The 12,307-nt window shown below is 46.5% G+C and overlaps 1 protein-coding gene across 2 annotated transcripts in view; it reads left to right on the top strand.

Annotated features, from left to right (window-relative positions):
* Nucleotides 1-12,307, top strand: part of MMADHC (metabolism of cobalamin associated D) — a 29,265-nt gene that overhangs the window by 5,888 nt on the left and 11,070 nt on the right. For both annotated transcript variants that reach the window (XM_069732901.1, XM_069732902.1), the window contains exons 2-5: nucleotides 3,525-3,567; nucleotides 6,489-6,633; nucleotides 10,017-10,234; nucleotides 11,554-11,662. In XM_069732901.1, coding sequence (XP_069589002.1) covers nucleotides 3,559-3,567; nucleotides 6,489-6,633; nucleotides 10,017-10,234; nucleotides 11,554-11,662 — 481 coding nt within the window. In that variant the 5' untranslated portion in view covers nucleotides 3,525-3,558. The remainder of the gene's footprint in view (nucleotides 1-3,524; nucleotides 3,568-6,488; nucleotides 6,634-10,016; nucleotides 10,235-11,553; nucleotides 11,663-12,307) is intronic.

Below are 12,307 nucleotides of genomic sequence, written 5' to 3'. Positions count from 1 at the left end.
TTAGTATGCTGCGAGAGACCGAAAGAGGAGGATAGAGCTAAAAGGTGAGAAGCAGATGGGGAGAGGGGAGAGGCAATAGGGATGTTGAAATCACCCATGATAATGGTGGGGGTGTCACAGGAGAGAAAGTGTGGAAGCCAGGTGGCAAAGTGATCCAGGAACTGATGAGAGGGGCCGGGAGGACGATACACCACCGCCACTCGCATGGAGAAGGGGACGTAGAGTCTGACCACATGGACCTCAAAGGAAGGGAAGACAAGTGAGGGTACTTGGGGGATAACTTGGAAAGTACATTTTGGTGAAAGGAGCAGACCAACGCCTCCGCCTGCTCTGTTGTCCGATCTTGGGGTATGAGAAAAATGTAGTCCACCATATGAAAGAGCAGCAGCAGCGGTGGTGTCTGACTGCTGGATCCAGGTTTCAGTAAGAGCCAGGAGATTAAGAGAATTATATACAGTAAGAGCCCGCACACAGCCCCGTATATACAGTAAGAGCCCGCACACAGCCCCGTATATACGGTAAGAGCCCGCACACAGCCCCTTATATACGGTAAGAGCCCGCACACAGCCCCTTATATACGGTAAGAGCCCGCACACAGCCCAGTATATACGGTAAGAGCCCGCACACAGCCCCTTATATACAGTAAGAGCCCGCACACAGCCCCTTATATACAGTAAGAGCCCGCACACAGCCCCGTATATACAGTAAGAGCCCGCACACAGCCCCGTATATACAGTAAGAGCCCGCACACAGCCCCGTATATACAGTAAGAGCCCGCACACAGCCCCGTATATACAGTAAGACCCCGCACACAGCCCCGTATATACAGTAAGAGCCCGCACACAGCCCCTTATATACAGTAAGAGCCCGCACACAGCCCCGTATATCCAGTAAGAGCCCGCACACAACCCCTTATATACAGTAAGAGCCCGCACACAGCCCCGTATATACAGTAAGAGCCCGCACACAGCCCCTTATATACAGTAAGAGCCCGCACACAGCCCCGTATATACAGTAAGAGCCCGCACACAGCCCCGTATATACAGTATGAGCCCGCACACAACCCCTTATATACAGTAAGAGCCCGCACACAACCCCTTATATACAGTAAGAGCCCGCACACAGCCCCGTATATACAGTATGAGCCCGCACACAACCCCTTATATACAGTAAGAGCCCGCACACAACCCCTTATATACAGTAAGAGCCCGCACACAACCCCTTATATACAGTAAGAACCCGCACACAGCCCCTTATATACAGTATGAGCCCGCACACAACCCCTTATATACAGTAAGAGCCCGCACACAGCCCGTATATACAGTATGAGCCCGCACACAACCCCTTATATACAGTAAGAGCCCGCACACAGCCCCGTATATACAGTATGAGCCCGCACACAGCCCGTATATACAGTATGAGCCCGCACACAACCCCTTATATACAGTAAGAGCCCGCACACAGCCCCGTATATACAGTAAGAGCCCGCACACAGCCCGTATATACAGTATGAGCCCGCACACAACCCCTTATATACAGTAAGAGCCCGCACACAACCCCTTATATACAGTAAGAGCCCGCACACAGCCCCGTATATACAGTATGAGCCCGCACACAGCCCCGTATATACAGTAAGAGCCCGCACACAGCCCCGTATATACAGTAAGAGCCGCACACAGCCCCGTATATACAGTAAGAGCCCGCACACAGCCCGTATATACAGTATGAGCCCGCACACAACCCCTTATATACAGTAAGAGCCCGCACACAGCCCCGTATATACAGTATGAGCCCGCACACAGCCCCGTATATACAGTAAGAGCCCGCACACAGCGCACAGTTGACGCAGTGAAGTGACATTATCATGTCTTCTGTCTCACATGCTGATTGGTGGAATATGGAGCCAGCGGCGCCATCGTCCTCCACCAATGTATTAATCCCGAGGATGCGGATAACGGTGACAGCCGGTGGCGGTAGCGGATGTCAGGCGGGTGAGGGCGTGGTGCGGCCCGTGGGCCATTGTTTCTGCTCTTCAGCTGTCTCGGTCCGTGGGCTGCAGTTTGCCCAGGTCTAGGAGATAGCCTTCCTGTGTGTCAGGACCTGATGTAATGTGACGCACTGTCTGGACGGAAAATCCACGGCGTGTCACAGGAGTAGGTTACAAAATCTCGCGCACACACGGCTGATAAACTCCGCACCTTACCTCGACCTGCGCCGCTAAAAGAAGTGACCGGCCCGTTCTTCATGAAATCTGCCACTATTTTACATATAAAAAGAAAAGCTGACGGCAAAACTGCCGCAAAAACAGCGTAGAAAATTCCAAAGATGGCGCTTCTGGAAATGGTGTCCGATAATAAGACGCTGTGCACACACTACCCATAATCAACCAAGAACTCCCCAAAGACGCAGCTTTTCCTGGAGAGGTTTAGAAGACTTTTTGTCCAGTCTTTATTCCAGAATATTTAAAACATCCCCGCAGTGAGGAGTCAAAACTACAGCAACGTTTCATCCAAATGGCCTTTCTCAGGCACAGTCGCAATAAGGCTTTGTTCGCACGTTGCATTTTTGCTGCTTTTTTTTTACCGCAGGCAAATCCGACTCTCTTGACAGTAAAGAAGCTGTTCACAAAAAGCCGTTTTTGTGGGGGTTTTTTTGCTTTGTCATTTGTCTCTTCTGCATGCCGATAAAGTTTAGTGCTTAAAAATAAAGCATGACGCAACTTCCTGAGTTTTCTGCACCAAAAAAAAAAAACAGCAAAATCTGATGCTAGTGTTTTTTGTTGCGTTTTTGCACTTCCTCGTTGCTTTCTATGGCTGAAAAATACTGAAAGAAGTGACATGCTGCAGTTTTCAAAATCGGTCAGGAAAAATAAGTGTGCGCATGAGATTTATAAAATCTCAGAGCTTTTGCAGGTACTGTAAAACGCAGCTTAAAATTTGCATAAAAAAACAGCAAAAATGCAAGGTGACTTATGGGTGCATGCACACAACGTCTTTAAGACAGCGGCAGACCCACATATTTTTAGCTTCATTTTTTAACTATTTTTTTATGCTTCAGGTAAACGTCGGCGTTTTTTTCCTAAAGTGTTGGAGGCGGCTTTGCCAATATATATATATATATATATATATATATATATATATATATATATATATATATATATATATATATATATATTAAATATATATATATATATATATATATATATATATATATTAAATATATATATTTAATCTGTTTCCTTACGCGGCATCATTGAAGCTGTCGTTTTTGCGCCATCTCTGCTTCCAGCAACTTTTTTCTGTTTTAATTATAGTAAGCGCCCGAATAATTAAGATTTTACATCTTTTTAACCTATTTTAGAGATCCCCCTCTAAGGGCCAACAGACAAGGGTGGGATTTGTCGCATCGCCTCTTCTGGCTTTTTGACCCTGCTTCTCCCACAATACTGTCGTGGATGTGTATATGATATATGGTGATGTGTCTCTCATCCTTTCATTAATTTTATTTATTTTTTTCTATTTCAGGTAAAGGAAAATAATAAGGAAGCCCCCGGTTAGAATGGCTTCTGTGAGTAAGCAATTATTCATGCATTGTGTCCTCTCTATCTGCAACAACACGAGACTACAACTCCCAGCCGGGGCCTGTATACGGCTGAGCCTGCTGGGGGTTACACAACAGATCGAAGATCATTAATGGCTCCCCTCTAAATTCACAGAACCTATAAGATAGGAACAGAAAAAAATTAATGTTCTCAACGCCAGACCTAGTAATTGGAAGTGGTGCGGGTTTTGCCGGGAGGTAAGAGGCGGCTCGCAGGGCTTTGGTCTGGTGGCCTCTGACTACAGACATGGCTGCTGGATCAGGGACCCGTGAATCTCGCTGCCAAACCCTGCTTAATAGGCCTGAGTGATGGTCTGTCCCTTTTGATAAGAAGTCCTTCAACACCGACTAGATGACACAGTTAAAGGAATTGTCCCGCGCTCTGTGTGCTGCGCTCTGCGTGTGCGCCGCGCTCTGTGCGTGTGCGCCGCGCTCTGTGCGTGTGCGCCGCGCTCTGTGCGTGTGCGCCGCGCTCTGTGCGTGTGCGCCGCGCTCTGTGCGTGTGCGCCGCGCTCTGTGCGTGTGCGCCGCGCTCTGTGCGTGTGGGCCGCGCTCTGTGCGTGTGGGCCGCGCTGTGGGCCGCGCTCTGTGCCTGTGGGCCGCGCTCTGTGCCTGTGGGCCGCGCTCTGTGCCTGTGGGCCGCGCTCTGTGCCTGTGGGCCGCGCTCTGTGCCTGTGGGCCGCGCTCTGTGCCTGTGGGCCGCGCTCTCTGTGCACCTGCAGATTTGTGAATCCTCACGTCACTCGCTGTCATCTCCCAAACCTCCTGCCGGTGTTTCGGAGACACTTTCTTCCAGCAGCGGAGCAGGGAAACGTCTGCATTTTTTAAGCAAACCAGGATTGTTCTGCAGGACGAGGCTCCATAACATCATCAAAGTCTCCGCTGCTCGGTGCCAGGAAAGGCCTTAAAGATGGAGGATAATGACCCGGCCCCGTCCTCACCGGAGCTACACCCTAGTGAGAACTTGTAGACGCTTCTTACACAGGAGAATTACAGTGAAGGAGAACAGTCGCCTCTCTGATCGGTGTCTGGGGCGGTGGATGGTGCGGCCCAAAACGATGAAGAAACTGTCAGACTCCATGGATGGAGCTTATGGCTGTAAAGCTATGTTCACACATTGCATTCTTGCTGCTTTTTTATGCAAAGTTGACTCTTGTGCTGTGTGCATGCTGATAAAGTTTACTGCATAACAAATAATCTGATTTAACTTTATCAGTTTTGGTAACAAAAATGCAGCTAAACCTGATACCTGCATTTTTTGCACCACCCGTTCTTTTCAATGCTTTCCAAAAACGCAGCTGTTTGACAAAACATTCAATCTCAGACTTTGCTGGTACTGTGAAACACAGCTGAAAATTTGCATTAAAAAAGCTGCAAAAATGCAACGTGTGAACACAGCCTTACTGAGAGTAAGGGCGGCGGCCATATTACTGTATTGTCACAGATTGTTAGGGTATGTTCACACGTTCAGGATTTCCATCCTTTTTTTTTCAGGACTGTTTTTTTAAAAAACTGCAGCTCTTGGCAGAAAACGCAGGTCCTTTTTTTGGTCCTTTTTTGTCCTTTTTTGATGCGTTTTTTGATCCTTTTTTTTATGCAGTTTTCTAACCCTACCCCTAACCCTACCCCTACCCCTATTCTAACCTTAGTGAAAAAAAAAAAAAAAAAATTCTTAATTTTTTTATTGTCCCTACCAATGGGGGTGACAAAGTGTGGGGGGGTGTCATTTAATATTTTTTTATTTTGATCACTGAGATAGGTTATATCTCAGTGATCAAAATGCACTTTGGAGCGAATCTGCCGGCCGGCAGATTCGGCGGGCGCACTGCGCATGCGCCCGCCATTTTGCAGGATGGCGGCACCCAGGGAGAAGACGGACGGACGGACACCGGGACGCCGGGTAAGTATAAGGGGGGAGATTAGGGCACGGGGGGGGCATCGGAGCACTGGGGGGGGGCATCGGAGCACTGGGGGGGGGGCATCGGAGCACGGGGGGGGCATCGGAGCACGGGGGCGGGATCGGAGCACGGGGGGGCAGCCACACTCCGCCCACGCACTTCCGCCCGCTCCCCCGCACTTCCTGCTGCAGCGATTCTGCACATCAAATCGCAGTAAAACCCGCAGATATATTTTTGATCTGCGGGTTTTACTGCGGTTTTGACCTCACAATGGAGGTCTATGGGTGCAGAACCGCTGCGGTTCAGGAAAAAGAAGTGACATGCTCCTTCTTTTTTGCCGCAGCTATTCTGCGCGGCTTTTTAAACGAAATTCCGGATCATGTGCACAGCAGTGACTGTTTTCCATAGGGTTACATTGTTATGTACCCTGCATGGAAAACAGCTGCGGAATCGCAGCGGCAAAACCGCTGCGGTTCCGCAGTAAAAAACGCACTGTGTGAACATGGCCTAATGGAAATGTCAGAAATGTATTGTGTACATGGTGAGTTGTTGGTTCTCATTCTCACTGTAACACGTGAAATTACGTTTTCCATTTAGTCGCCCACTGTCTCCGCACACAGAGATAATCTCCTAACAAAGAACAAGCCACACTGTAACTTACATTTCCAGAGTTATTATCCTTATGGATGGAGCGACAGGACAGATTGCCTGATAATTGTGCACGCAGTGTATCTCTGCTGTTCATTAAGGAGAAAACTGGACAGTAAGGATGCAATCATCTAAGATTTGCAAAGGACTGAAATAAGCATAAATGATAAGTGTGATTATTGAGGGTCCGGTGCCTGTGACCACCAGCCCTGGGCATGGAGGGTACATGTTCACCAGATTCAGAACTAGCCACACGTGTGTCCTCTTCATTGCATCAAATCCATTATTCTTTTAGTGCAAGGAAATATTGACAGTAATAATACAGGGATTTGTGTCTTCCAGGCCTTCTGTAGCAGAGCCAGACTGGTCACCTACCTCCCAGGGTTCTGCTCCCTCATAAGACGGGTGAGGGGGTCCCGAGCGTTTTCTGCTGCCGGATCTTCGGGTTCTGATGAGCCTTACATTGCTGCTCCCCCACCGGACCTGTGTAAGTCTCCAGGACCGCCGCTGACACTAATGCTTCACTGCCACATCTGTACGTCAGCACGTCTGAGCTTCACTTGTGTCATGTCTTCTACTCTGCGTGCCTCCATGCCGGCATTCTGAATTCTCCAAATCCCTTAAAGGGGTTGTCCAGGTTTGTCACAAAAGACCGCAGTCATCCTGTGTAACTGCAGACTTGTGAATCCTCACAAAACGTTCCGATGCCGGCACCAGTATCGGGCGGGCGTCTGACCACAAATGTGCGCTGTGCCTACGTCTGACCACATTCCAACTAGACGTGCGTATGTCTAGTCTGAAGTAGGCATATTGCTTTATTGCCGTCAGATGACCACTGGTCTTGCTGGAGAAAGCCAACTTTGTGTGCTATGAGGATTTACATGTCTTCAGTCACTTAGTGACTGTAGACTTTTGTACCATACTTGAACAACACCTTTAAGGACGAAGCCAATTATTGTTTTTTTTTTGTTTGTTTGTTTGTTTTACCTCTTCCATTCTTCTAAAAGTCATAACCTTTTTCTTTGTCTCCCCCAGTCTACAGCTTGTTCTTCCTTTGCCAAGCTGTTGTTGTTAATTCTGCCATATTGGGCCACACACTGATGTTTCAGTTGTATTTTATTGCTTTTTTGGGGGGAGGTGCAGTGACCAAAAACAAGTCAAGTTTTAGAAATCAAATACTTTGTTTTCTTTATGTACTTTACGTTTTATAGCTTAAATACTTGTTATGTTTTTCAAAAAAGAAAAAAAAAAGAGCATGAACCGCACATCCCAAAATCATACGTTGATCTAAAGCCGCTAGGCAAAAATTAATATAACTGAATATGAGGTTTTCAGTTTAACATTCTGATCAGACTGTATGAAGCCCACTGCCACTTCACGGCAAACCTCGTGATCAGAATGTTAAACTGAAAACCTCATGTTCAGTATATAAATTTTTGCCTAGCGGCTTTAGATCAACGTATGATTTTGGGATGTGCGGTTCATGCTTTTATTTTTTTCTTTTTGTACAAAGCATGTTCTAGTCTTCTTCTTGGATCAGCACTCCTCCCATTTGGCACAGGTGATTTTAATTAGCAGGAGACTGCATAGTAAGGGGTCTAGCCCATTTTGGCTCTCACTGAAGAGCTGGAGGAAGGTGAGATTAAGTGCTCCTTTCATTTTGGTGTTGGTGCTGTGTGGCGGCCATTGTTGCTGTGGCTTTGTGCTGGTGGGGCGGCGCGGTCTGGAGTCATGGGGACTCAGTCTTGCAGCATGGGTGTTGTGGGGCAACAGGCCGTCCGCCCTGCTGGTGCATGGCCGCTGTGGCTGTGGTCGCCGCACGGCTCCGCTCCGTTAGGTCGGTAGGACCCACTACGAGGTTTGCCGTGAAGTGGCAGTGGGCTTCATATAGTCTGATCAGAATGTTAAACTGAAAACCTCATGTTCAGTATATAAGTTTTTGCCTAGCGGCTTTAGATCAACGTATGATTTTGGGATGTGCGGTTCATGCTTTTTTTTTTTTTTTTACTTATGTTTTTGTTTGATAAATCCAACTTTTATCAATGCAGCAATACCAAACATGTTTACTTCTTAATTTTTAAAATCCATGAATGTGTTTTTTGAATTTTTACATTATATAAATAAATATAAATTATAATATGTATCTACCTATCTATCTAATTGTCTAAGGCTATGTTCACACCTTGCGGCGTCCCTCTGCGGGTTTTCCCGCAGCGGATTTGATAAATCTGCAGGGCAAAACAACTGCGGTTCTCCCTGCAGATTTATCGCGGTTTGTTCCGCGTTTTCCGCTGCGGGTTTCCGCCTATACTATTGATGCTGCATATGCAGCAATATGCAGCATCAATAGTAATGTTAAAAATAATAAAAATTGGTTATACTCACCCTCTGACGTCCCGATCCCTCGGCGCTGCACCCGGCGGTCCGGTTCCAGAGATGCTATGCGAGAAGGACCCTTCGTGACGTCACGGTCATGTGACCGCGACGTCACCGCAGGTCCTGGTCGCACAGCAACTCTGACCGGACGGCCGCGTGCAGCGCCCAGGAGCTCCGGACATCAGAGGGTGAGTATAACCAGATTTTTTATTTTTTAACCCCAAATATGGTTCCTAGGGCCTGGAGGAGAGTCTCCTCTCCTCCACCCCGGGTACCACCCGCACATTATCCGCTTACTTCCCGCAACGTGGGCACAGCCCCATGCGGGAAGTAAGCGGTTCAATGTATTCCTATGGGTGCAGAATCGCAGCGATTCTGCACAAAGAAGTGACATGCTGCGGGTTGTAAACCGCTGCGTTCCCGCGCGGTTTTTCCCGCAGCATGTGCACAGCGGTTTGCGGTTTCCATAGGGTTTACATGTTACTGTAAACGCTATGGAAACTGCTGCGGACCCGCAGCATCAAAATCGCGGCGGTTCCGCGGTAAAAACCGCAAAGTGTGAATATAGCCTAAGGGTCACTGATTGGTCGCAGCCAGCCGTCCGCGACCAATGAGCGATGGGCACAGTCTGGCTCTGAATTCCCCTTCCTACTGCCCTCCAGTCAGTGCCCCCATGGTGTTTTAGCACTCTGTTAACGCCGCTATTAACCCTGTGTGACCAACTTTTTTACTATTGATGCTGCCTATGCAGCATCAATAGTAAAAAGATCTCGTTAAAAATAATAAAAATATTAAAAATCATTATATTCTCACCTTCCGGCGCCTTTCCCGCTCCTCGCGACGCTCCGGTCCCAAGAATGCATGGCGGCAATGACCGGAGATGATGTAGCGGTCTCGCGAGATGATGACGTTGATATATATACAGTAGATATATATAGAGAGAGAGATATTATATTTTTTTGTTTTTACACTTCACATTGTTTTTTTTTTAAGTCTCCATAGGAATAATTTGATCATTTGTAATATATATTGTAATATATAATGGAAAGTCTCTTCCAAGATGGCGTCTGGGTGCGTAGGCACCTGAATGGATGAACTATATGAATTTTGCCACTTAATTGCTGCTGTCAGCGTTTGATAGCAGCATTTAAATGGTTAAATAGCAGCAAAAGGGGCCGACTCCAGTCTCTGCCGCTGGAGACAGAAGCCGACTGTGTTACACAGCCGGCACCTGCAAATAATACATCATGGAGCAGAATGAGGATATAATCTGGTGCCACTTTCCATAAACCTTGGTGTGGATCCTATAATGCACAGTTCTGGTTCCCCACGTTTCAGGAGATGTAGTCTTGGATGATGATAGGAAATCGGAGGTGTTTCATGTGCAGCCGGAGAGCACCCGACTGTCGCATGTTTCCCGTGCGACTTTCTTTTATGAAATAATCCGGATATATTATTTGATGGAGACCCTGAGGTTGTCACTTGTCTCCCCAGTGCCCCGGACGGTTTGGCCTGATGAAGTAATGGGACCTTTCGGTCCCCAGGACCAGCGCTTTCAGCTACCAGGAAACGTCGGCTTTGATGCTCATGTGAATGGAGTGAATAATCTGAGGACAGTTGAAGTCCCCAAAAATTTACCGGATCTCCTGTGTGAACCGGCCGCCAGCGAGAGGCACGAGTTGGTCATGGCGCAGTTTGTCAGTGAATTTCAGGTAAATCGTGCCGTTACACCCTGTAATTGCCGGTGTCTAAAAATCCGTTGTTCATGGTGAAACATCAGGGGAACGTCTAATATTCGACTCAGTCTATTGTGAATGCTCAGCTTTTCCGTTCAGTTTCATGGGGGTCCAAGTCCTAGCAATCCCTGGAATAACAGGGCAGCGGTGCTAGATGAAGCTCTGCAGCCTTTGTGGATATCTTTGCTCAATTTAGGAGACGGTGGTGCTCTCCAGTCTGTCTTTTTTTAATTTTTCTTATCCGACTCCCTTCAAATCAGGGGGGTCCATGAACACTTGAGATCTTCACCAATCGCTTAGAAGACTTGTCAGAAGTTTCTATTGAGTCCGTTCGCTGCCGAGATCTTTTGCCTCCGGAGCATCACACACCATACCGCTCTTTTGAACAATTGGTTGGAGTCTCTGGACTCTGACCACCACCGATCTGTAGGACGTCTTGGTTCCTATCGTATGATTACATCGATATATCATTCATACTTCATTACGTTGCTTTTTTTTTTTACTGAACAATTCCAGCGTTCATCAGGAAAGCTCCCGGCGAGAGCTGAGCAAAAAGATTAGCAAGATCCTGGTCCAGCAGCCACATCAGTAGTCAGTCCGTGTCCACCGGACCAAAGCCCTGAGAACAATCAGGTTTGTAGGACTCTGATCTGGTGGACACGGACTATAGGGTTTTGTGAATCTTTTTGTTCATCTTCACTCTTGGCAAATACTTTGACTGTAAGCATGGCCACCATGTAGATAATGGAAGCCAAAATGGTGTCCTTTCAACCTTCATAGCAGCATGTTATGGCGCTATCCCCTACAGTTATCACCAAAGTAAGTACGGTATACTTTCTTTTTCTTTTTTTTTTTTTTTGAGTCCGATGGTCGTCTCATGACACTCAGTGGCTTTAAAGCTGTGTCCCAGGTATTCCTCAGAAGGTTCCTCGCTGCCGCGGCTTTATTACATGCTGCAGCTGATGGAGAGGATTTATTTTCCCTAGTTTATTGTCATCGTTTCTTGCTGTTGTTGAGGACGCCTTTTTTTGTTTTTGTTTTTTTGCCATTTCCGTCTATGGCAGACACTTTATCAGCTTTTAAAATAAAGGACCGGATGCTTTTCTCACATCAAGTGTCATTTTTTAGTTAAAAATATTCAAGCGATAAATATTGTGTAATCGGTCGGAAGAGTTTGAATTTGAAGGATCCGTGTTTTGTTTTGTTTTTTTGTTTGTCAAACCTATGGAACAATCATCCTGGGAAATTCGTAAAAATGTTTCAAATTTGCTAATAAAAGCCTATTTTTATTTTAGGGGAACGAAGCTTCTCTGCAGCAGCAGGAGGTAAACCGCATCGGGGCATACTTCGAAAATGCAAAAGTCGAGTGCGCCATGCAGTCCTGTCCGGAGCTGCTAAAAAGAGGTACTAAAATGAGAGAAAGGTGATCGTACTGAAGTGGCGGAAGCCCCTAGGATACTTGTGACCTGTCTGGTTGGTAAAGATTAGTGATGAGGGAGCATGCTCAGATCAGGCGTTATCTGAGCATGCTCGGGTGCATCCGCTCATTCTGAATCCTAGAGAAGCCAAATGGTGCAAACATTTTTAACAAATCTCAATAGCTAAAATGATTTTGGTAGTAAAAATACATTCATGGTAGTAAAAACAAAAACAGATAGTTCCTGAAATCATCCATATCATCTCAGAGTTTGCCATTAGGGTTTTCGGTACGACACTGGTTTCCTGTAGCGATGTGTGTTGCATTTTAATGGCTCCCTCTAGTGGTGGAATGAGACCTACAGTGTTTTTGCTTTTTTGTTACTTTTTTTATACCAAGTGTATGATAGAAATATGATTCCAGATATATTTATTATCTAAGTAATATATAGAATAAATGCATACCAACATGGTGATTATATATTATAGTGTAGTGTAATCCACGGAAATTCAACACCTGGTGATCTGACTTCAAGTGTGCGTCCAGCTATGCAGAAAAATAAAAATGTGGTGCACGATAATTGTTTTTCTGAATCCCTTCCATGAACTAATTAAGAGCACAATCACTATTAG

The sequence above is a fragment of the Ranitomeya imitator genome, chromosome 7 (assembly GCF_032444005.1).
Source record: "Ranitomeya imitator isolate aRanImi1 chromosome 7, aRanImi1.pri, whole genome shotgun sequence".
Lineage (NCBI taxonomy): Eukaryota > Metazoa > Chordata > Amphibia > Anura > Dendrobatidae > Ranitomeya > Ranitomeya imitator.
The sequence above is the reverse complement of the archived record's forward strand: the minus strand, read 5'-3'. Positions and strand labels throughout refer to the sequence as shown.